General features: G+C 32.1%; 4 protein-coding genes across 4 annotated transcripts; 3 read left to right on the plus strand and 1 right to left on the minus strand.

Annotated features, from left to right (window-relative positions):
* Nucleotides 1-6,315: 6,315 nt before the first annotated feature.
* On the plus strand, nucleotides 6,316-7,533 carry LOC131648495 (protein LAZY 1-like). Its single transcript, XM_058918248.1, has 5 exons — nucleotides 6,316-6,321; nucleotides 6,416-6,482; nucleotides 6,618-7,195; nucleotides 7,287-7,404; nucleotides 7,514-7,533. Exons 1-5 carry the CDS (start codon nucleotides 6,316-6,318, stop codon nucleotides 7,531-7,533), a joined length of 789 nt encoding a protein of 262 aa, XP_058774231.1.
* A 303-nt stretch (nucleotides 7,534-7,836) lies between these two features.
* On the plus strand, nucleotides 7,837-10,061 carry LOC131645794 (UPF0235 protein At5g63440). The gene is made up of 5 exons (XM_058916000.1): nucleotides 7,837-7,992; nucleotides 8,069-8,434; nucleotides 8,655-8,743; nucleotides 8,976-9,044; nucleotides 9,204-10,061. The coding sequence occupies exons 1-5, from the start codon at nucleotides 7,878-7,880 to the stop codon at nucleotides 9,261-9,263; spliced, it is 699 nt and encodes a 232-aa protein (XP_058771983.1). The 5' UTR covers nucleotides 7,837-7,877; the 3' UTR covers nucleotides 9,264-10,061.
* Nucleotides 10,062-11,456: 1,395 nt separating this feature from the next.
* LOC131648895 (phosphoglucan, water dikinase, chloroplastic-like) lies at nucleotides 11,457-21,259 on the plus strand. Its single transcript, XM_058918629.1, has 19 exons — nucleotides 11,457-11,721; nucleotides 11,812-12,433; nucleotides 12,887-12,970; nucleotides 13,053-13,184; nucleotides 13,561-13,686; nucleotides 13,785-13,963; nucleotides 14,531-14,615; nucleotides 14,950-15,114; nucleotides 15,217-15,269; nucleotides 15,834-16,042; nucleotides 16,148-16,266; nucleotides 16,400-16,470; nucleotides 16,644-16,761; nucleotides 17,381-17,467; nucleotides 17,550-17,636; nucleotides 17,743-17,819; nucleotides 18,001-18,151; nucleotides 19,310-19,412; nucleotides 20,105-21,259. Exons 1-19 carry the CDS (start codon nucleotides 11,546-11,548, stop codon nucleotides 21,007-21,009), a joined length of 3,549 nt encoding a protein of 1,182 aa, XP_058774612.1. The 5' UTR covers nucleotides 11,457-11,545; the 3' UTR covers nucleotides 21,010-21,259.
* Nucleotides 21,260-22,935: 1,676 nt separating this feature from the next.
* On the minus strand, nucleotides 22,936-24,156 carry LOC131648496 (F-box protein CPR1-like). Its single transcript, XM_058918249.1, has one exon. It carries the CDS (start codon nucleotides 24,154-24,156, stop codon nucleotides 22,936-22,938), a length of 1,221 nt encoding a protein of 406 aa, XP_058774232.1.
* Between the last annotated feature and the right edge of the window lie 934 nt (nucleotides 24,157-25,090).

The following is a 25,090-nucleotide window of genomic DNA, read 5'->3' on the forward strand; positions in this document are numbered from 1 at the left end:
TTAAAGATAAGTTATATGCATGTAGCGTTTCAACTTATAACTTCAAAAAACAAAAATCAAATACGAGAAGAAATTAACACAGATCACAGCTCATAACAACAGACTCAGGGAGATCTACTTTGGCCCTAGAATCTTATAATCCAATCTTTCAAGTTCATGCAAAATCATATCTTCCAAGCTTTTAGAACTGTAACAATTTAGTAACAGTGATTCACCTCATTTGGGTATTTGCTCTAAGATCATCTTTTGATGCAGTCTTTTAAGTTAGTGTTATGTTCTCCCTCTCCCCATTAGCTACACCTTCATCTCTTTTGTTTTAATATTACAAATGAACATGATTTTGTATTTTGGGAGTTTTTTTTCTCTGTTTAGGATTCATGAACGGATATAGTCATTTCATTCAATCACATTGAGATCTTAGCAAATTAGATTCAAAACACTAGTTTGAAATGTTGTTTCATTAAAAATACACTAAGTTGACCCATTTTTTATTTATTTTTGTTTATAGATGAATGTCTTAGTGGCCAAACAGAGGAAAAAGGTGAAAACTTGGAATTGAACTCAAATACCCGCATAAAATGTCCACTTAGCTAACCATTAGACTATTGCTAGTAATTAACCTATTTCTCTTTATCTCTTCTACTGTTCTTTTTTTTTAATAAAAAAATTGTTACTCGGTAAAAATCTTCAAAAAAATTAATTCTGGTCCTTCAAAATAAATTCCAACATGTTTGGTATTTTCAAACAGTTTGTCGCTACCGTGTTTTTCTTATTTAGAATTGAATTTTTATGAAGCTACAATTTCTAGCTTCTTGAAATCAATTTTAAAAATCAATTCTCCTTTTGAAATCAATTTTAAAAATCAATTCTCCTTTTCCATCTGTTTTTTTTCCTTTAAATTGAACAATATCAATAACTCATCATTTTTTTTTGTTGCCATTTTTATCATTTTTTTTGTTGCCATTTTTATCATTTAGACATTCAAAAGTAATTTTGATAAAAATATTCAATCAACATTTTTAATACAAATCACTTTTGCTGGGAATATGAGCCAGTTTGTTTTTGGCTTTTTTTTTAAAATAATTTTTATAGTGTTACATAATTTTGTGTTAAAAAATTTTTACAATTTTTTTTTATACAAGCTTCAAATGAAAATTCGGTTTGAATAATTATTCTTAAAATGTGATTTTAAGTATTTCTTCTATTTATAAAAAAATTGGATAACAAAATTTCAAAAAATCACTTAATTTTGAAATTATTTTAATTAAATTTTCATAAAAATCATTTTTGAAATAACTTTTTGAAAAAATTGAAAATTTGACTATGTTTTAGTCTTCCATAATGTATGCTTATATTATAGAATGTCAAAATTAGTGTTTCATTTTTAAAAAGACGAATATAAAAAAATTTGTAATACAAAGAAAAAATCAATTTTTATAAAGCTGAAACAAACATGCCCATATCCAAACATAAATCACTTTATATTAAAGTCAATTTTTATTAAATCTATTCTCTCAAAGTCAATTTTATTTCTTAACAGAACCATACTAAGTTAATGGTTAAAAAAAGTTTAATAATGTGTTACAAAATGTCCACATATTTATATTTAAAAAATAAAGGTTACATTTTTTTTCTGGTTAGTTGGATGATTTAGAAAGAGACTAATTGCAATACACTTTTGATTAGAGTTATAGTATGTTTGGATGGACGTCAAAAACTTCAAAATCACGGTGGAAAATCACGGCAAAATACAAAGGAGCTATACTAAACATAGCTTTAATCATTTCGATACATAAGAAAAGAGAAACATTATTAAAATGATTAAATTATAATTTGTTAATTTTAATTTCATGCTTGTATGTCAAAATGATGTAGTATAATTGGATGATATTGTGAAGTGATTTTAAACTCTTCAAATTAATCTCATATAAAAACAAATTAGAAAAAAAAATATTTTATTATGAGAATTTCTTTCTTCTCTTTACTTAAACTATTCGATACATCATAAAGGCTAAAATGAACTAAACCACATGTTTTAATTCTTAGCAAAAACAACCAAATATGGATGCTTGTCATCAAATTACTGATTATTTAACCAAGTTGATAGCATTAACTACATCTTAATTTTTTTTAAAGCTTGACAAAACAAAACATGTATGTTATTTTCATGATTTCTTTCATCAAATGCAAACTAAATATAAAATCAAATGCCTTCAAGTAATTGTAACAACTATCTGCATCCACGTGTGTAGCATAACTTCCTCTATCTTTTACAATTTTTTTTTTTTTAAAATTGAACAAGTTGCTTCATACATGTTTATCAAGCTAGAAATAGAATCGTAATGTGATCCCCAACGAGTATCTCTAGCTCGTTTCAAGGATAGTTTTCTAAATGAATTCTAGCCCGTTTCAAGGATATTTTTCTAAATGAATTTGATATGAACCCCATTTTAGATAAGCTCTTCGTATTGCATCCACTTGATTTGGTGGATATTGCCAAACCGGATGACGCTTTCCAAGATCGTGTTCAAAAGAATTTTTAAAAAAAAACCATGATGTTCTTCAATTGTTGGATTCTCAAGAACTGTTTCAGATTCGGATGTCGGGATTATAATTTCTTCATCTCTCTCTTCTCTTTCAATTTCACATGCTTTCCTTTTGAAAAAAGAATCAATTTTTCTATTATTCATCTTTACTTTCTCTATAATATCAGATCATATCAGATCCAAAAATCAATTTAGAGAACATAGAAATTAAAAGAGAAAAAAATTAATAAACTTAAATAATCAACTTTAATCCGTTTTCAAATACCGGTAACTTCACTATTAGAAATTAGCAGCAACAATGATTAAATAAACCTTTATAGTGTATAACTATATTTGTAAATTACGGTGTTATGAATTGGCTTAATAAATCTCATATAAAATATTATTGATTAATGATTTAATGTGTTGTTCATCTAATTTAACACATTAAGAAAGAAGAACCCTAAAAATCACAAAAACACAAATCAAGCACTCACTTTAATTTGTTACTTTTTATAAAAGAAGAATGAATAAAGTTTTTTATTTGATATATGCCAATCACTTTAATCTGTTCCAATTCTGGTGTCGGTAGCAAATACATATAAGAAAGAAAGAAAAGGTAGAAACTTTTTACCTTATATGTATTTTAACCTAAATGTGAATAAAAAAAAATTTTAAATTAATTTTAATTTAATATAAAAATATTTTAATAATTTAATATATATAAATTAAAAAAAAATAAAAGTTGAGGGGTGGCCGTGGCCTTCCCACGTCCCCAGTTCCGCCACTGTATTCATGGCCACAAATAGGTTATAATGTGCAAGTTATTAAGTTTTCAATATTGGCGTTATTGTGATTTAAAAGATGATAGCACTGGCTTTTTTGTATGTTCGTCTTGGAATTATTCTACTCTACAGTGCAATGCTATATTAGGCATATATGTTTGTACTCGCATCAAATTGTTCAATGGAATTAAATGTCATGTTGACGAAGTTTTTACATGGGTGAGAATGAATCAGAGCTGATTAATACTTAAGTCTTCATATTTTGGATTAAAATTTGGTGTTAGTGGTTTTTAAGGAGTATTTGACGTTTAGCTCGTGATTGCTTGCATAGCTTTTTCAACAAGTGATATTAGATTAATGGTTCCATTTGGTGGAGAAGTGTGATTTTAGTTTAAAATAAATCTAATGAGGTGAATGACTCTTACTTTGAAATTTAAGTATCAATAGTCAATCTCACATCAACTAAAAATAAATAAAATGTTACCTATCTAAAAGGAGGTGATTCATATTTTTAATATTTTAAGAATTTGGTTGATATCTAGTGTGATGAGGTCTTGAAGATTTAGTCCATTTCTTCTTTTGAATTCTTCAATAAATAATATCATGGTTAGAGTTTGTATGAAAGAAGGAGATATTGGATATGTGAGATAGATGGACACATATACCAAATGTATCATAGTTTTAACTTAAATATGGTGTCTAGGTCTCTTACAGATTTTGCATATTGAGTTCCTTGTTATTTTCGATGCTCTCTCAAACTCACAAAATCTCATATGGGAGTTAACTACCATACATATTTAATGTTTTTATAGTGAACTATGATAAATATGAGAATGAAAAAAATATTTGTTATTCACCATTGAATTTAAATAAAGGGTTGAGATTAAAATATTTTACTAAAATACGTTTATGTCAAGTTTATGTGATATGGGATAAACTCAAAACACTTCATCCTTACAGGCTTTGTACTTTGCGGATTTATGTACATCCCAAAATTTTGATACATAGCCCGGATAAGGTCGGGTTGCACACACCAATTTATGAATGGCGCAATAACAGTGTCATAACCCGTGTATATATTCCTTGTCAGGATGGGCTCCCCATCTCGGACTCTAGGAAGCCGCATCTGATAGCGTGTTTTCGTTACGATACCCAAATAGACAGTCAACGATCATGAATTCGTTACAAATTGTTAATAAAATCCATTACAAATGGTTAATGAAGTATGTTACATTGCTTAATGGTCATTAAACCTAATTAGTAAGCATAAATAATGAAAGGAAAGATGATTGTACAAATACTTGATTTGAGCAAATGTGAAAGGGATGGACTAATCATCTAAAAACACACATATTACCATAAATGTTTGCAGTCCCTCCTGACCAGATTGAGGGGGCTATCTGATTGATGTTCTTTGCAAGAATACGTGAAATCGTGGAAAACACCGAAATTAGAACTGGTTTCCCACAAACATTGCCACTATTCTGTTCCAGAATCAAATTTGGATGTAATCGGTGAATGCGGAATCCTAAAGTGGTGGTTTCGATCTCCGATAAAGTTGAGCGGGAGTGGACCTGCATGGTTATTACTCCAAAGCTTAAATCAATTCAAGATTCAAGATTAATATAATGAAAAGTAGAGATCAGAGAGTATACCTTACTTTCCGTGTGAAATGACTTTTATATCTTGGGTCAAAAGTAGTGAATTTGAGTTGAGTTAAACTTCAACTATTTTGACCTTTGGCCGATCAAGAAAGATTTTCAATCATAAATGTAATCTAAATCAAACTTTACATTTTTAATTCGAACAATTTGAATTTTTTTAAGCTGAAATATATATATATATATATATATATATGTACATATATATATATATATATATATGTACATATATATATATATATATATGTACATGTATATATATATATATATGTACATATATATATATATATGTACATATATATATATATATATATATATGTACATGTATATATATATATGTACATATATATATATATATATGTACATGTATATATATATATATATACATATATATATATGTACATATATATATATATATATATATACATATATATATATGTACATATATATATATATACATATATATATATATATGTACATATATATATATATGTACATATATATATATATGTACATATATATATATGTACATATATATGTATATGTACATATATATATATATATATATATATATATATATATATATATATATATATATATATATATATATATATACATATATATATATATATATATACATATATATATATATATATACATATATATATATATATATACATATATATATATATATGTACATATATATATATATGTACATATATATATATATAGTGGTATTCAATGAAAAATTGTGATTTAAAAATTTCCAATAGATTGTAATTTTATAGGGTTTTATTAGACATTTTATTGAGTTATTTGTGATAAAAAAAGTCTGACCCTACTAGTTGAGAATTTTTGCTAATGTCATATTCTTGAATCACTCTCTACTCCCCTCCAAGAAAATCTAGTCATGTTTACTCTGGTTGCTTTTGCACATGCTCTTCCCTTTAAACAATTTTACTTTTCTTTAACCAAACCTTATTGATTTGTTATTATGTTTGTAATAGACTCTTCATATTTTAGTAATAAAGTATTTCAAAGTTGTTTGGAGTGTAAATTACAAAATGTTATATGTCTTACATTCTTTTAATGCATTACAACATGTGGATGGCACACCTGGGAGATACGTTGATCAAATTAATCAAACTCGTTCAGCTGCACATGATCGAATAGCCATATTTGGATGTTGACATATATTAACAAACAATGCTTTGTAACTATCTCTATGTTTTATCTCTGTATGCACATTTCTGGAATGTCATCGCTCTTAACAAATTACTCTTATTTATAGCTTTACATGCCAAACTATTCTTAGCATACAAAGTCATAACACACTTTGAAAGAATGAAGGTAATTAAAACGGTTAATTGCTAATTTCGATATCTTATAAATGTCTGCCTGCTTATAATCAATCTTCTAAGTTGCTTCTTTCAATTTGCTGCAGTTACTTGATTGGATTCATAGAAGACTTGGCCAGAACAGCACTCGACCGTCGAAACACCTGCTCATTGGTAACTATATTTTTCTATTCCGGTAACAGTACACCATAAATTAATGCCATATTTAACTAGGCATGTCTATTACATGCATGAAATTTGATCTCTGATGTCTTGTAAAATGCATATATATAATATATCTGTTGGCAGCAGCAGCAGCAGTTGATGAGGAAGAAGAGCAAGAGGCATGGAAGGATGGTATTTTCCCGGGCTTCCTAGCAATTGGAACTCTTGGATTGGATCCGTCATCAACTCCAACATTTTCCATCTGTGTTGATGATATAATAACTGAAAGGGATGATGACGTGACTGAGAATGAGCTGAAGTTGATCAATGACGAGCTAGAGAAAGTTTTTGCATTAACCAACACCAATGATGATTCATCTGGCAGAAACAGCAGTGGAGGGAGAAGTAGTCATGGAAGCATCAGCGGAGAATCAAACACCTTTTGTCCACTTCAGGGATATCTCTTTGGATCTGCATTTGAATTATCAGCAACAAGTATGGTAGCAGTGTCAAAGAATAAGGAGCATCAGCATCAGAGTGAGAGAACATCACTTGCTGAGCTGTTTCAAAGAAGCAAACTAGAAGATGAGAACAGTCTGGTTGGAGGAAAGGATGATGATACCGAGAATAACAAGGAGGAGGCCATGAAAAAAAAGGTCAAGAACAGAAGGATGATCCATGCTTTTGATTCAGCTTCAGCAGACAGAAAACTGCATTATAAGGTGCCACACACATTTTATATTTTTCAATTGATAAATTATGGTATTTATTGAGTTAGTCCGGTTGATAAGGGAATGAATTTTTGGATTGTAGATTTTCCAAATGTTCCATAAGAAAATTCATCCTGTAAATCCAAGAGCAACTATCAAGAAGAAGAAAAGTTGGGCAGAATATGAGAATAAGGAGCAGTGGATCAAAACAGATGCCGATTGTAAGCAATAGCATACATACATTCATGTCATTCATTAGCATTACAGTTCAATTTTTGTGTTAGTTAACTCATCACTCGACTGATTTTGGAACTTTTTATGAAATTGCAGATTTAGTGTTGGAGCTCTAAAAGGCAGAGGAGAAGGCAATAATTGGGTTTATTTTTAATGTGTAATCTCAAAGTTAGATTGTTTTGTGTATGGTGCTTAACTATAAATATATAATATCAGCTTGTTTTGTTGTTTATGGTTCCACAAGAATGAATTAAAAATCAGTATTGTCATATTTATTTATTAAGCAACAGAATAAAAAGAATTACTATAACTAATAAAGTGACGACGACGACACTGAATAAAAACAAAGGTGGTGTATGAGTAAAAACATAGGGTGTAAACGGAAAATAAGCGAATGAATAAATAAACAATAAAAAAGGGAATTGGAATTGAAAATTGGTAGAAGCGAAGAGAAGAGAAAATGCCGAAGAGGACGACGCATACATACTCAAGCGAGGACGCGGCTCCTGAAGGCCCTAACTCCGATCTCTTTGTTTATTACTGCAAACACTGCGCTTCCCATGTTCTCATCACTGGTATCTCACTTTCTTTTTCTTCTTCAATCCAATTTATTTTATTGCAAAAAAAAAAACTAACCTAGAAACTCAAAAGACACTCAATTGCAGAAAATGCCTAGAAGAAACACTGACAGAGCATACGTATTAGACAAGACCAAGCATCTTGCTAGATTCAACATTCACGAAGCTGGCAACGTTCTGTTAAAGCGAGGGGAAGGCAAAGTCGAGAAACAGTTCCGTATGAATTGTATTGGCTGTGGTCTCTTTGTTTGCTATCGTTCTCAACAAGATTTGGATTCTTCCACTTTTATTTATGTACTTGATAAAGCTCTCAGTACTGTTGCTGCCGAAACCAACCCCCAGGATGCACCTGTTCCGCCTTGTATTTCCAATCTTGAAGGTGGACTTGTTCAACTTGCTATTGAAGTCGAGGATCGCGCTCACCGCTCCGCTATCACTAGTAACTAACTAACAACCTTAATGCAAATATCTTTTCTTTCTTGTTTTTCTAATTGGTCATGTTAGTTACAACACTGTTTTTGTTTCAAGCCCCTAATGAACAAGATCAAAAAGTTATATGATCCAAAAACATGTTCACATGATTGGATACATCTATTTGGAGTGCAAATGCTTCTTACTAAAACCATTATGGATATTTATAATCAAATTTTCTGTGTTAGGAGTAAATGCCGATGATGTTCGAGTCTCTGTTGCTGCTCCCGCTGCACGTGGAGAAGCTAACAATGAACTTTTGGAGTTTATGGGAAAAGTATATCTCTATCCTCTTTTACTCTTTTTATTCTCGTTTGGTTTTGCTCAAGATTAGGGTTGTTTGTTGCCTTGTAACTTTGTAGTCATGAGATTGAGCTATGGAAACAGCCTCTTTCTTCTTCATGACAGCACGGTTGCCTATACATTATGTCTCTTTGCTCAAATCTGCTCTCTCTAGGAAAATATAGTTGGTTACCACTGACAACATATGACTAAATTTGTATTTATAGGTTTTGGGTTTAAGATTGAGTCAAATGACTCTTCAGAGAGGATGGAATAATAAGTCAAAGCTTCTTGTGGTGAGTTACATTACTATCAATTATATCACCTTCAAGTAAAGCATATCTTGCATTTGAGCATTTTCTTTCTCAAAGAAACACATATATGTGATACTGAATTACTGATCCTCAGACACAATTGATTCCTAATAGACAAGTTATTTGATTCATTTTGACCAGGTGGAGGATTTGACTGCTAGGCAAGTTTATGAGAAACTTTTGGAAGCTGTACAACCTTGATGATGTTTCTGTGCACATTTCATACTAGGTGTTGTATTTCTTTTTTCAACAAAAACAAGTTTGGGTTTTGAACTTCAGTTGTATTTATTTAATTTTAGTAAGAGACAGCCATTAGTGAATTGATGTTGGAAATGTAAAGTAAAACTCATCTGAGTGGGGTTGAATTGAAACATAACGTGATATGTTTTGAATGTGAAAACATATAAAAGTCTACATTGTGATTGAAATTTGAAAGACTGTTAAAGGAGTGGGCAGATTGTTCTTGTGGGTGTGGACAAAGAGAGTTAATGATGAAGGGATTGAGGTGTACACACTTGGTCCTGAGTCCCGCTCATTGGAGGAGACTAGGAGGGGACTAGGGTTGGGGAGTGGAAGGGGCATTGGTAGAGGAAGGAAAATGACTGGGGAACAAAAGTTGATGGTGTCGGTGTATGATAAATATGGTTGAAGAGGTTTGTTTATAAGGAGAAAAGGCATGTGGTTTAGGGTTTTTAAGTGTAATGTGGATGCAGATTTTTAAAGTTAATGGTCTTTCGGAAGCTCTCCAATGGTTATGGAATTCGATTTCCATGATGATATTTGAGGTTGATTGCAATTTAGTAGCTAATAGTATCAATCACCTTAAGCGTGATATTTCATCTTTTGGTCTTATTATTAAGGAGTGTATTGATCTTATTTTCATTTTTTCAAAACTCTAGATTTATTTAGTGTTATCCCGACTCCGGAGACACGGAAATAGGTCTTTAATCTTGCTTGGGAAGCTCCATCAATAGTTAATAACTAATCTTTTTATTATAATCTTCTTTATATTCATAAATTAATGCCTTGAACCTCTATAGATATGATTTCTGGCTTTAATTTCATATGCAACAAGAAGAATTGGAAATACTTCGGTTTAAATAAAATTGAGTACCCTTTGGTGTGATAAAGGGTCATTAATGGAATGTTTTTGTTTAACTCAGTCATAGATGATGTTTCACATAATTACTTTTTGTATTCTTTGGTTTGGCTTCTAAAGATTGACTGCGATGATGTTGATCTGTGGCTGTCGTGGCCCTTCATTGAAAGGTGAATTAGACCATAAGATAGGTACCGGAGATCGGTGTTGCTTGTAAGAAGATTTGGGTGATGTAAAATATTTTCAAAGTTTAAAATGTTAAAATTAAACCATTGAAACACTCCAAAGCTTAATTTTTTTAACATATCAATATTAAAATTCTTTTTAAGGACTCAAGATAATCAATTTCAATGTCTCCTAATGGAGGATCGTTTAAATTATAGCACAACTTTAATACAAGAGGATCAATCCCACTAACGAGTGAAATGTTTAAAACTAGAGCACAACTCTATATAGATTAGGCCGATACAAATTTGTTAGTACATAACATATATAGTTGTAAATCCCTAAGGATTAACCTAAATGTTTAAAACTAGAGCACAACTCTATATAGATTAGGCCGATACAAATTTGTTAGTACATAACATATATAGTTGTAAATCCCTAAGGATTAACCTAATGGTGAAGATTTCGCTTAGGTTTAGTTTGAGAGTTTGGAGAGAAATGGAAAATAGGACTTTGAGAAAAAGAGAATAATTTTGTGGAAAGAATAAAAGAATTTAGGTGGGAAGAGTTTCGGAAAAATTATTTTTATTTATAAAGCAAAAATCTCTTAATTTGTAAACTAAAATATTGTATTGAACGTGAATTTTGAAGTATTTAGACAGATTGATCAAATATAATTTATGTTGTTATATTAATTTAAAAAAAAAACATAAATAATAACTATTCTTTTATCATTTTAAACAATTTTTTTTAAATGTTAAAAAAAATTCTATTTTGTAATAAAAAAAAATCATTTTTTGAAGTCATTCATTGCCTTTTTTTCCTTCTAAATTCTCAAACAAACTTTAAAGTGTCACGCTTAAATTTCACTAAATACAAATGATTCTTGTTTAAATTATATCTATAAAATTTTGTTCTAATTTTAAATGAAACTTACTTAATAGACGATGAGATTGATTTCTTGAATGAGTAGTATGTAAAATGGAATTCTAAGATTTAAAAAGAAAAAACATAGTACATAGCTGTAGAGGGTATGAATAATGTATGTACCGACATGTATGAAAGAAGCGTAGCATCCCCGGCAGTTGACACGATTACCACATATATTTGTAAAAATGTACAAGTATAATCCACGTCACGTGTGTCGATAGAAGACAAAGCTTCTATATTTACTCATTCCAAAAATCCCAAACCCAGACGAGTTTGAGTTTGAGTGGCAATGAATTATTCTCTACACTGTCGTTCTTTGTACTGTACTCACTCAATCATTCATACTCCCTCCAATCTTAACCGATTACGATACCTCCTCCCCTCTTCCATCCACCGCCATCACATTCCTCCCCGCACTCTTCCGCTGCTTGTATCTGCTGTCTCCTCCCCCCAAAAACAATCTAGGTTTTCAACTCTCTTCTAATTCACTTTTCAATTTTGTTATTTTATTTCCATGTCTAACTCTAACCTCCTCCATTATCATGTCCATCTCAGGAAAGGTGGAAAAAGCAACAAGACTACCAACAAAGATAATGTTCATCTACATCTACGATTAGATCACCAAGTTCAGTTCGGTGAACATGTTGCCCTTCTAGGATCATCCAAACAGTTTGGCTCCTGGAAGACTAATGTTCCATTCAACTGGACACCAAATGGATGGGTATGCGACTTTCATTTCAACGGTGGCGAAAACCTTGAATTCAAATTCATCATTGTCAACCAACATGGTACTCTACTTTGGGAATCTGGAGACAACAGAGTCTTGAACTTGCCTCAGTCTGGCAATTTTCACACTGTTGCCAAATGGAACACAACACACCAGGCTATGGACCTACTTCCTTTGGATGAACAAGAACAACACCGCGACCACGATAGCGAGAATGTAGGAGATAATAGTCAGTCAAATGTTGACAAGGAAGCTTCGTCTTCTTCTTCTTCTTTCGAAGCAGGATCAAGTCCTTTTGTGGGAGAGTGGCAAGGTAAATCTATATCCTTCATGCAATCCAACGAGCATCATAGCAATGAAGCACAAAGGACTTGGGACACCTCGGGTCTTCAAGGTTTGCCTCTCAAGTTTGTTCAAGGGGATCAAACCGCAAGGAATTGGTGGAGAAAGGTACTCTTATCTTACCTATTATGATCACATTACTGTCTTTCTTCTTTGCATTGTTTGCTAGCATGCTTTTTCGTCTTTACAAATCCTTGCATATATAATCAATCTCTACGGCTTGGTTTAGTTAATTCAACACCCTAGCTCAATTATTTGGCATCACACTCAATAAACTCGATCATTCTATGAGAGGATTAGTTACTTGTGTATGTTGATGATATTGTGATCACTAGCTATGACAGATCACAAAATTAAGCCACTCGACTCGATTCAATTTTTGATTTATTCAACTGACATAGAAACTCTTAGAATATATTTTTACTGATATAGATTTCATATTCAATCTGTAAAACTGTCTATTTCCAATTTTTGGAAATAAACTTCTAAGGTTCTTTCCTGCAGTTTTAAATTTGAATCTCAGCTGCATCACTAACGTTATCTTGACTATTCAATTTGAAGCTTGAGATTGTACGTGATATAGTTGAAAGTGTTCACGGGGAAGATCAATTGGAGGCTCTCATATACACTTCTATCTATCTCAAGGTCTTGCAACGACTTTTCCTCCTTCTTCATCTATGTTCTTCTTATAGCACCATCTGAGCCCTTCTAAAATAATATTATGCAGTGGATAAACACAGGGCAAATACCATGTTTTGAAGATGGAGGTCACCACCGTCCCAACAGGCATGCTGAGATTTCAAGGGTTATCTTTCGGGAGTTAGAGCGACATACAAGTCAAAAGGATGTATCTCCACAGGTGATTTATTGTTATTTTCAACACTAGGCATGCTGACCTTGAAGGCCATCCTTTTTGGTTCTCTATCTTAGTCCTAAGTGAATAATAGCTAATTGGGATTAGTCATATGTCATAGTACTACTCATGAGTGTATTTCTATCCTAGATTTAACTGTATATACATGTTTGTATATACATATGCTAATGCAGCAGCACTAAATTGAGTTATGGCTTTAACAAGTTTTGTTCTCTTTTCTTTTTTCCCCTACTTTTCTCTTCTACCCATAAATTTTAATATGGGGATAGCTTGATAGTTAGGAAAATGACATTATTTTGGTCTCATTTCAGCAAGTTTATGTCTAACTTCCTTTATTTACCATAATTTCATTGATATACAGGAAGTTCTAGTTATTCGAAAGATTCATCCATGTTTGCCATCTTTCAAGGCAGAATTCACGGCATCTGTTCCTCTGACCCGAATTAGAGATATTGCTCATCGAAATGACATTCCACATGACCTTAAGGTTATTTTCCCTAAACTACGCGGACTAAGGAATCTTATTGCAGTTCATTGTTAATGATAGGTCAACTGTCTTACATACATATATTTACATATTTTCAGCAACAAATTAAACATACAATACAAAACAAGCTTCACCGTAATGCTGGTCCTGAAGACTTGGTTGCTACAGAAGCCATGCTTGCTAAAATCACAAAGAACCCTGGAGAATATAGTGAAGCATTTGTAGAGCAGTTCAAGATATTTCATCGGGAACTCAAAGACTTCTTTAATGCTGGCAGGTTTGACGTGAATCACAAAGCTGACTCATTATAGTTTGTAATCATATGGAATTGCAGATTTGTTTTGATTTTTCCTTCAATTCACTCTCTCTTGTTATGATGTATGTTATTTTAATTCCATCTTAGGATTTTGTTCGCTTATCTTGGAAACTTTCAAAATGCACAATTGGGCTGCAAACCAATCGAGTGATAATGAAATTTCCCCCATTTGTTTATAGGAAAACCTGAACTTTGAAATAATCATGTCATAAAGTCCTCTGACCGAGTACTATGTAGTTGTTTTCTTATCTAGGAGGTGTTGAAGTTATGGGTTTTAGATAAATTAAGGACAAGAGAAATAATAAATACTTTTGAATATTATTATAGTGTAGTAGAATTGATAATGACTTGATACTAAAGACTAAAAACTGACTCCTATTTATTGGGATATAAGACTCCTAACCTTAAAGAAATAAGGAAATCAAGAAACAAATTATTGCTATAACTAAATAATATGAAAACTAGTCATATATAATCCTATGAGATAAACAAATTAATGATCTCGCTTATCAATTTGTTGTATTGCAGTCTTGCCGAACAGCTAGAATCGATTTATGAATCTCTGGATGAAAATGGCATGTCATCACTTAATTCATTTTTTGAGTGCAAAAAGGTGCATTTGCTTTTTCTGATTCTCTTGTATCTTTTATTGATTAGTTTTGGATCCTAACTTACTATCCTCTATCATGCAAAATTCTCTCAACCAGATTGTCTTCCCCTCCTTTTCTTTGTCTAAATACCTCTTCTGTGTCCTGAAAATAGTTTGCTGCTCATCATATTTAGCATGAAATTGAATTATTATGGTTGTTAAGCTATTGCACGCTAAAAAATCACTCCACTATTATGAATTTATGGTTAAGTTATATTGATCCTTATTGACTTTGGTACTAAAAGCCATTCTTATAATGGCATCTACTGATAAAGGAAAACTTTTTGTACTTCTCCAGAATATGGATGCTACAGCAGAATCAACAGGTTCAAAAGAAGAAGGAATTAAACTTTTATTTAAAACCATGGAGTCTTTGAATGCTTTGAGAGATATTATTGTGAAGGGTCTTGAAAGTGGCCTCAGGAATGATGCTCCAGATTCTGCAATAGCCATGCGTCAAAAGGTGAGACTAATTTTATTCAATTATTTAGCAAAAGCTTAAGTATGGATAGTAATTTAAAGAATGTTGAAACATCTATTGATTCTTGTCTCTTTGGAGGAACAGTGGCGCCTCTGTGAGATTGGGCTTGAGGATTATTCATTTGTTCTTTTGAGCAGGTTTTTGGCTTACCTTCTCCTAATTTACACTTTTAGCAATCATCAGATATTTGGATGTTGAACAACTTTTGTAAAATATATGGGGGGCACATGATTTTGCAATAGGCATGGAATTCTTGCTAGCCACTTAGATGATAGGCACAACTAGAAATATTATAGAGACTCAATTGTATGTTTATTGTAATGAGAAGGTAATCCTTTTATAGGAGAGACTAATATGGAATATTCTAAAATTAAGGTAGAATAAAATAAAACAAAATCAACAGGTATTGATGATAGTCAATACTAAAATATTTCAACATTATAACTGTAATATAATGCATATTTTCTCTAATTGTACGAAGATAGATGTTTATTAGATCATGTTGGATTTACTTAAAGAATTATTTGAACTTATCAATTATCGAATACATTATAACGGCGTAATATATGATAATTTTATTCAAATTTGGACAATTGTTAATGATGGAATTTGGAAATATAAAACTACTCTAGCTTCATGCCAGTTGTAATAACAAGATTTTCCTCTTGGTAAAGCATTAACTTCTGAACTCATATAAATAGATTTCTCAATGTGCTCGAAGTTATGGGAGGTGCTTCTTGGCTAGCTGCAAATTTGGAGTCAAAAAATGTCAACTCTTGGAATGATCCACTTGGAGCCCTTATTATTGGAGTCCACCAGCTGAAATTATCTAACTGGAAACCAGAAGAATGTAGTGCTATTGAAAATGAGCTTATTGCCTGGAGTACAAGAGGCCTTTCAGAAAGCGAAGGTAACTTTCTTAGGTCTTTGATTGAATTGTTCTGTCTGTTGAAACCTTGTAAACAGTCTTGACTAATTTATTTTTATTTTTAACTGTACACCCTTTTTCTCTCAGGAAATGAAGATGGCAAAAAGATTTGGACATTGAGACTGAAAGCTACTCTTGATAGATCCAAGAGGCTAACTGAGGAATATACTGAAGAACTTCTTAAGATATTTCCTCAAAAAGTGGAGGTTAAATAGTAATTTATTACTAAGTTGAAGCCTGACATTTATTACTGTTTGGTTTTTTAACCAGGTTCCTGTTCCTTCATGTTGTGCACATATATATTTTGAAAAAACAAAGTTGTTACTTTAAATGTTACAGATCCTAGGAAAAGCTCTAGGAATCCCTGAAAACAGTGTCAAAACATTTACAGAAGCAGAGATTCGTGCTGGGTATGATAATGCATTATCCTTAAATTATAATGAGAGGAGATTTACATGAATCATAACATGTAGTGTTTTCAACAGTATCTGTGATTTCTTGTCTTGTTTAGTCTTACACTGTGAATTTCATTACGTTTAACATAACTAGTATGTTTTCTAACTTCTCTACTGTAAATTTTTAGTGTAATTTTTCAGGTTTCAAAACTATGTACTCTTCTTCTAAAAGCTGTGAGAAGTACGCTAGGTTCTCAAGGTTGGGATGTTATTGTTCCCGGAGCTGTTTTAGGAACATTGGTTCAGGTATTGAGTTGTGTTTACAGAAATCATGTACGATGCTACTCGGATAGTTACCCTGTGTGCACAATGTTTAGAGAAGCCATGTGTGGTGTCTTGTAACAAATAATATGATAATCATGCGCATGCGTGTGTGTGCGTGTGTGTAAGAGTGCTCTTTATAAAAAAACCTTCATTATTGAGTTTAATGAAGTGAATAACCCCTTGCGCTGGTGTCTTAAAATACATCATCATACTAATATTACCAAGACTGCTTCAAGATGGAGCATAAATGCTAATCATGCCTAACTTCTTACAAATATCAATATGTACTGCTCCAATTTATTACTAACTTTCAAACAAAAGTCTCATATTAATAGGAAGAAAACGGGTAGTTTAAGACACAATGACAAGCACAAATTAGAACAAGTCGCAATTTTTTATTATTAATAATAATCAAAGAAAAGTCATTAAGTTTGGGAAAGAGGGACGTCTATAGTCTTCTTTACACAATCATAAATTAAAGTCAAAAGTAAGAACCAAATAAGTAAGATACTAGCTAGGGAGGAATTATACTCATCCAAATGACAAAAAAATCCTTCTCACTTCATTATAATTAAAAATGAATTTAAATTCTTTTACCTAGGTTGAAAGAATTGTTCCTGGCTTGTTACCATCACCAGTGGAAGGTCCTATTATCCTCATTGTTAACAAAGCTGATGGCGATGAAGAGGTATATATTTATACTTCTTTGAGATGAGAGCATACTGAAGTCTTAAATATATCAATATTAATAAGTTTGATTCCGCTGGCAGGTAACAGCTGCCGGGAAGAACATAGTGGGAGCTATCCTTAAGCAAGAGCTGCCTCACTTATCTCATCTAGGTGTTAGGGCCCGGCAGGCAAGTTTTATTTCTAAATAAGCAAATTCCAACTAAAGATTTTGAGTTTCGTGCTTATAAAGTATTAAATTGTCATTGACATTCATACAGCTATTGCTTATTACAGGAAAAGGTCGTCTTTGTCACATGTGAAGATGATGAAAAAATTGCTGATATTCAAAGACTTGTTGGGTCACGTGTGAGGTTATTTCCAAGACAATTTTCCCATCCATGACTGTTTGTATTTAAAATTAAAATCTATAATGTTAGGATATGGGTCAAATAATAATATTCGTTTTTTCCTTCTTCAAACTATTTTGATTGTGAACAGATCTTTTTCTATAATATATTCCATTTTACCCTTTTCTAGTTTCTAACTTTTCAGATTGGAAGCATCCGCTGCTGGTGTTAATCTGACGTTGGCCTCTTCAGTTGACCCTGATGGCAAATTTTCTGTTGAAAGTGCTTTTGAGGGTAATTTATCTGGAGTTGAGGTTCCTGCTTCCTCTGCCGGTAGAATCTCCAAATATAGTCAGGTAGATAATGGCAGAATTATTCATTTCAATATTTTTAGCGATGTTTTGACTTTTTTTTTTTTGTATTTACAAATGAACTTCTAGTTTGTTGAAAGTGGTGATATTTAGAATTAAACAATTTGACAAGAAATTTAAATTCTAATGATTTTGATTTCTGGGTGGAACCTAGAGATAAAATGTTCTATTACCGTGATGAGAAGAAAACCAATGAGGATAGAGATAAATTAAGGGAGAATGGAAATGTCTTTCTGCAAGGCGGCTCTGATCTGAACACTTATAATTATTTGTAATTATTTAAGCAAATTAATGCTTGTACTATTAGCATAAGTTTGAAATGTTTTTCCCGATTTTGGAGGTCTTGCTTCTGCGTAAACCCTAGCTGCCGTCACAGTTGTAGTTTCTTATTTCTTCCAGCCTTCATTGTGGATTCAAAGTCCTTTATTGCAGATCTTTTCTGGGGTGTCACTGTTCACTTCAGTATCTTACAATTAGTACATGTAAGTTTGACTGCCTTCCACTAAAGTTTTTGCTCCAGCAACCATGCCATCTGGTTTAAAACCAGTTTGAACCCCATAGTGTATCCTCGATTCCTCGTACTCCTTCCCATGTGCCGCCACGTGCGTGTTCTTTCAGTGGTCTTCCGAGCGGACGTTTTTTCACCGGATTTCAGCCATGAATGGATCAGCTCATTTTCTTTCCAGTGTGGGATTCCACTTTCCTTTTCAAGCGCTTTGTCATTAGAATACCAGGCATTGTTTTTTATTTTCTCTCTGCATTACAGCTTCCAGGGTCTCTTTATTGCTGTGTTCATTTACTAGGTGCTCGTAAGTGCACCAATAATCATTCCCAGTGTTTGTTAGTTCCCAGGTGTCAACATTAGGAGTGTTTAGATATTAATATTTATTCTAATAAGATTTGTTGGTATCTGTAGGGATTATGATAGGATTGCATTCCTATTTAGATTTTATGCCTCTAATGTATATAAATAGTGGCTTAAACCTTTTCATAGTTAATGAGAAATATTCAAATTTAATCTCATAACGTTCAGAGTAATTGTTTTTGTATGCACATTATTTATCAATTATTTTTATTATTATATTATTATTTAAATTATCTATACTAAGGGCCTCAACTGAACATAACTCAATTTGTATAAAGGGCTCTGGAGTTATCTTGCTTCCTGATGCTGAAACACAGACTTCCGGTGCAAAGGCTACTGCATGTGGTCACTTATCATCATTGTCTTCAGCTTCTGATAAAGGTAATAAAAGCAATATGTGTTGAATACCTATGACGTACATAGTATCAATCTTACAGACTGAGAGTGAGTATCCTCATCACAATCTTTCTAATAGTACACTATTTTAGTTACTTTGGTTTAACAACACTCATAGGGAAAGAGATTCCAGCTGAAGAACTTTTTTAAAATCATTCCTCTTAATACTTTATCTTCAGACAACTTTACTGAAATAATGTCGGATATCTTTTTATTCATAATTGGGTTTATGCGGAAATAACATTTCAAACCCTTTCGAATGTTGTCTGTTCTATCATTGTTGAAAACGTACATGCATATGGATTTGCATGGTTCTGCTTAAAAATATTCTTTGGTGGTCTACTATAGTTAGTCTTATCTTACATTTTCAAGAGGTTGATTGCATAACTCAAACCTGTGACCTTTTTTCACATGGTAGCAACTCCAACCATTGTGCCAAGCTATGCTTCCTCTCTTTCAATGGAGCCTTGCTTTGTGTACTTTCTTGTATTTGAATAGACTGAAGTGTTAACATAAATTATACTATTTTATCTGGAGATCTTTCAATTAAGCTGGAAGACCCCATGCTATGTTGATTGTTGATGATCGATCAGAGTTATAGATGTAAATTTTAATATTGAATGAGAATAATGTATTCTTACAAATTACATTTCTAAAATCTAGTTTTTGAATGACAGTTTACAGCGATCAGGGAGTGCCTGCTTCATTTAAAGTTCCTTCTGGGGCAGTTTTACCATTTGGATCCATGGAATTGGAGCTAGAGAAGAGCAACTCCACTGAAATATTCAGGTCCTTACTGGATAAAATAGAAACAGCAAAACTGGAGGATGGTGAACTTGACGGTTTATGCAATCAACTCCAGGAATTGATTTCTTCCCAGAAACTATCAAAAGACGTCATTGAAAGCATTGGAAAATTGTTTCCAAGCAATGCACGTTTGATTGTTCGATCCAGCGCCAATGTGGAAGATTTGGCTGGAATGTCAGCAGCTGGACTTTATGATTCAATACCAAACGTGAGTCCTTCCAATCCAACAGCTTTTGCAGATGCGGTTGGCAGAGTATGGGCTTCACTGTACACACGGAGGGCAGTGTTGAGCCGCAGAGCTGCTGGCGTGCCTCAGAAGGAAGCTTCAATGGCAATTCTGATCCAAGAAATGCTTTCACCAGATTTATCATTTGTACTACATACTATGAGCCCGACAGACCAGGATAACAATTCTGTGGAGGCCGAAATTGCTTCTGGCCTTGGTGAAACTCTGGCTTCTGGAACCCGGGGTACACCATGGCGTATATCATGTGGGAAATTTGACGGGCTTGTGCAAACGCTGGCTTTTGCAAATTTCAGTGAGGAATTGATTGTACGCAGTGCAGGGCCTGCGGATGGGGAGGTTATCCATTTGACTGTGGATTACAGCAAGAAACCACTGACAGTTGATCCAGTTTTCCGTCTACAGCTTGGTCAACGGCTTTGTGCAGTTGGGTTTTTCCTGGAGAGAAAGTTTGGTAGCCCTCAGGATGTGGAAGGATGTCTTGTTGGAAAAGACATTTATATTGTTCAGACAAGGCCACAACCTCAGTAGAAACATGGAACAAAGTCATGTCAAGGAAAGAAAGTTGGAGAAAATTTTGAATATGTCTTGAGATAAGATATCAAAGCCTGTATACTAGTGTATCATACTTGTTTAAAAATAAATCATTTGCAAACAATCACAAAAACGTAATACTAGTATTCAGATATAATAATATTTGTGACTTGTTCATGCAATAAATATTGAAGAGACTAAACAGCCCTCGCTGTGAGTTGTTTTTATTTAGTTTACATCTTTTTTATGTTTGTTTCTATTATTGTGTGTATAATTATTATATTATTACATGTACTAGTCAAAAAGGACAGGAATGTGTGGAATCTTTATGAGTAAGAGATAGTCAAAGGTCTTGGTAATTGATGGTGGATAGGGTTTGTTTGCGGTGGTGAGAGATGTGTGAGGAGCTCTGTGTTTTATAAAGGTTTTCAAGATGGTGAGGTATTTATAAAGAATGATAATTGTCTACTTAGTCAATGGTACACTATAAATTTCTATTTTTATAAATTTCTATTTTTAAGGGAGTCGTGCATGGATAAACTTATTTTAATTTGTCTCTGACCGCAACTGTGTCTTTTACAAATATATCACTATATTAATCCTTCTTGCAAAAAAAATTCGAGGTCATAATATCGAGTTTTGAAAACAAAGTATTTTTCTTTTAACCGTAAATAATATTAGTAATTAGATTGAAGGGAGTATTCATAACACTCTTCATGATTTTAAGCTTATACAAGTAATTTTTCTCATTTTAGGTTAGCTTAAATTTAAAAAATAAATATAAACATAATTGTGTCACAAACAATTTTATCATTGTGGTCATGGTTTGAAATTGAAATTTCATAAAATAAAATAAAAAATCATCTAATCACTAAATTAAAATATTGAGGCCTATAATATATGTTATCTTGTTTTTTTTATCATGAAATGGTAGTGTATGAATATATCATGTTGATATCATTATCTATCTCTAGTATCATATTTATTTCTATTTATTCTATTATGAATTCTTTTTGGTGAGATTTATATCTGACATCCCTGTCATTGAACGTTGTCTTTCTAATGAGAGATAGGGACAGAGACATGCCTTTGGCACCTCAAAGGCACTCAAACTCAACTCCACCCCTAAACATTGAATGAAATGATTAAACTATTCTTATATATAACATAGATAAGTCTATGCATTCACACCCTGCTGATAAAATCAGCAACAAAGGCTGCAATTTGTTTGTGTACAGGCAAAAATAATATATAACATTTTGAGGCACTAGTGGAACAATACTGTACTCCAAACATACATGTCAAAACCAACAACACTCCTAAAAATAAATACTATTAACTATAGACAGAGAAGCAACAAAATCATTCACCTCTGCAATTATAGACAAGCTCGTGTAACATGCACCATACCACACACTATAATTTTCAAATAAAGAAGAATAAAACAAAGACATACAACCTTCTAAAGCATTACGAATATAGTTTTTTCTTTTCTAATGGTCTTCACTTCACTACCTTCATTTAATTTCAGCACATTCACACTCTTAACTATACAAACTCAGCATCATCTTCAAATGAGGATGCTTTGGTACTGCATTTAAGCTTACTACTACTAAGCCATATGCTGGATGTTAAACAATATCTAAAGAGCAATATTAGAGACATTGATTGATCTATCTATTTCAAGCATATTGAAAAGAAATTCAAAAATAGATATATAATATAATGAGTAAAATTCGAACACATTCATTAAAGAAAACATATCATCCTTACAAATGAAATAGAAAAGAAACAAGATCCATATCACCAAATGTCTTGTTAAATTATCAAATACATGGTGTACAAATCCTTTGCATACAAGGTAAAAATCCTACTAACCATAGCCAATATACCTCCAGGTGAAAACAATAAGAAAAAAAAAAACTAGTTACTTGATCCTCGAATCGAGAGAAGGCTTTCCTTATAAATTCCGATCTTACAACAACAATCCTCCCCTTTAACACCAAGCTCCTCAATTATTTGGGTGCTCAAATCAACATAGGCTAGCTCATCATCTTTTTTTCTAAAGAAAATGTATCCCTTGTTCCCAAATCCAATTAGGGACCAGTCAATAGAAGGCACGGGGCCAAAAATAAATAGTTTGATCCATGATTCTTTCACACCGAGTTCACCCAGAATAGATATGTGAAAAATATTATTGTTGTCATGATTTATGATTAAAGCAATTGATCCATTTAACACCGCCAATTGTCCATAATCCAACTCAGATCTTTCATCGATGGGTGTTGTAAAGAACACCTCATGACTGAGGTCAAATGACATGAGAGCTATTGTATCATGTAATTTACCCTTAACCAACCAATGACATGCACCATCCGTGTACAATTCGTCACCATGAAATGCGTTACCAACAATTGATATGGACATATTGTCGATGTGGAGTATCTTCCAAGAATTATTTCTTAGACTATATATCTCAAAAAAGGAGTCATACCTTATACCTTGAGGTGGAGGAGAATCAAGGTCATAGCCAACACAACTTGAGCTATCAAATGATACATATTGAATCACCTTATAGTCATCTCTTAGTTGGTCATAACCAAATCCATGAAATTTATGAAATACACTAAGGAGAGGGTGTTTTGACATAACCTCATTGGGGCTTGGAGGAATATTGACGAATTCCTCAGTTGCTGGGTTCCACAATACATATCTCACCTTATTTCCCCCTATTAAATGTTGTCCAATACAAAAAATACCGTTAATACTTGTTTTTCCCAAAATACTAAGAAAACGGTCATTTTCTGAAAACGGAGGTGGCAAATTTAATTTGGTTCTACTATCGAGCAAATGAAATTCAGCGTATTCACGATCAGCATGGTCACGTTGATATATGAGGAGAAATGTATGATGATGATCATCAGAATAGTTATGAGATATGAGATGGCTGCGAAACACGGTCATGAAATGAGAGTCATCAAATAAACTGGACCATGATTTGCGTACGCATCCAAAGCGTTTCAATGATTTTATGGGAAGTTTCGAAAGAACGTAGAAGGCAACATCATTGTGAATATACTTCCGGCTAACCTTTGAATCGGAAGACTTGCTGAACGCCGGAGATTGCTTCTGCAGATAATCCATGGTCGAGTTGAACGGTGGTGATTGCTTCTGCAGATTTCGCTTCCAAAGAGAGGAAATTTCTTCAATTCACTGTTACTACTGTTGCTGCTAGGTTAAAGAAATGTTTCAAAAAATATGATTTACAAAAATTATTTTTAAGTTAACGTATACTAGTATCTTCTAGACTAAAGATATTTAAATTAATAATAATATTTAAATAAAAATAAAAATTTTAATGTGTAAATTTTTTTATTCAATCTTACAACAAAAAATCATTAATTTTTTAAATTATTTTAAAAAATAATATGATTTAGCGAGATGTGTCTCGTTTCTTAGTTGAACTAGACCGTGTAAAGTTAGTTTATATGTTGAGTGTGTCTTTTATTTTCTCAAAAATAAATATTACCAGAATATGACTCATGCTAATACGTCACAATCCTTAAAGAAAATTGTCAAATTAACGGTTCAATGTATTTCCATTAAATAAATTTTAATATAATAATTATATATTTAATTGAATATTGGTCAAAACTATTCAAAGAATATGACTTATAAAAATTATTTTTTAAGTTAACAATATATCCTCTAGACCAAATATATTTAAATTAATAATAATATTTAAATAAAAAAATAAAAATTTTAATGTGTAAAGAAATTTTATTCATTCTTACAACAAAATATCATTAATTTTTCAAATCATTTTAAAAAAATAATAATATGATTTAGGGAGATGTGTGTCGTTTCTTAGATTTAGCGAGAAGTTAGGTTACATCTTCGGTGTATCTTTTATTTTTTCAAAAATAAATATTACTAGAATATGACCCACACAATGCACAAGTGTGTTTAGTCTATTTTTTATATTTTATATAATTAAAATAATTAAAACAATTTTTTATACACTATGTTAGTAGTTATTAAATATATTTTTTCCATTTTTCAGGATTCAAACATTATG

This window comes from Vicia villosa, linkage group LG2 (genome assembly GCF_029867415.1).
Source record: "Vicia villosa cultivar HV-30 ecotype Madison, WI linkage group LG2, Vvil1.0, whole genome shotgun sequence".
Taxonomy (NCBI): domain Eukaryota; kingdom Viridiplantae; phylum Streptophyta; class Magnoliopsida; order Fabales; family Fabaceae; genus Vicia; species Vicia villosa.

Excerpts from the sequence above, each read along its gene's own strand:
- LOC131648495 (XM_058918248.1), top strand. Across the intron at positions 7,196-7,286 it reads ACAGAAAACTGCATTATAAG|ATTTTCCAAATGTTCCATAA; the intron begins GTGCCACACACA and ends TTTGGATTGTAG. Across the intron at positions 7,405-7,513 it reads GATCAAAACAGATGCCGATT|ATTTAGTGTTGGAGCTCTAA; the intron begins GTAAGCAATAGC and ends ATGAAATTGCAG.
- LOC131645794 (XM_058916000.1), top strand. The coding sequence starts at position 7,878 with ATGCCGAAGAGGACGACGCATACATACTCAAGCGAGGACGCGGCTCCT. Across the intron at positions 8,435-8,654 it reads TCACCGCTCCGCTATCACTA|GAGTAAATGCCGATGATGTT; the intron begins GTAACTAACTAA and ends TTTCTGTGTTAG. Across the intron at positions 8,744-8,975 it reads TTTTGGAGTTTATGGGAAAA|GTTTTGGGTTTAAGATTGAG; the intron begins GTATATCTCTAT and ends TTGTATTTATAG.
- LOC131648895 (XM_058918629.1), top strand. The coding sequence starts at position 11,546 with ATGAATTATTCTCTACACTGTCGTTCTTTGTACTGTACTCACTCAATC. Across the intron at positions 14,616-14,949 it reads CATTTTTTGAGTGCAAAAAG|AATATGGATGCTACAGCAGA; the intron begins GTGCATTTGCTT and ends GTACTTCTCCAG. Across the intron at positions 16,762-17,380 it reads TTTTAGGAACATTGGTTCAG|GTTGAAAGAATTGTTCCTGG; the intron begins GTATTGAGTTGT and ends TCTTTTACCTAG.
- LOC131648496 (XM_058918249.1), bottom strand. The coding sequence starts at position 24,156 with ATGGATTATCTGCAGAAGCAATCTCCGGCGTTCAGCAAGTCTTCCGAT.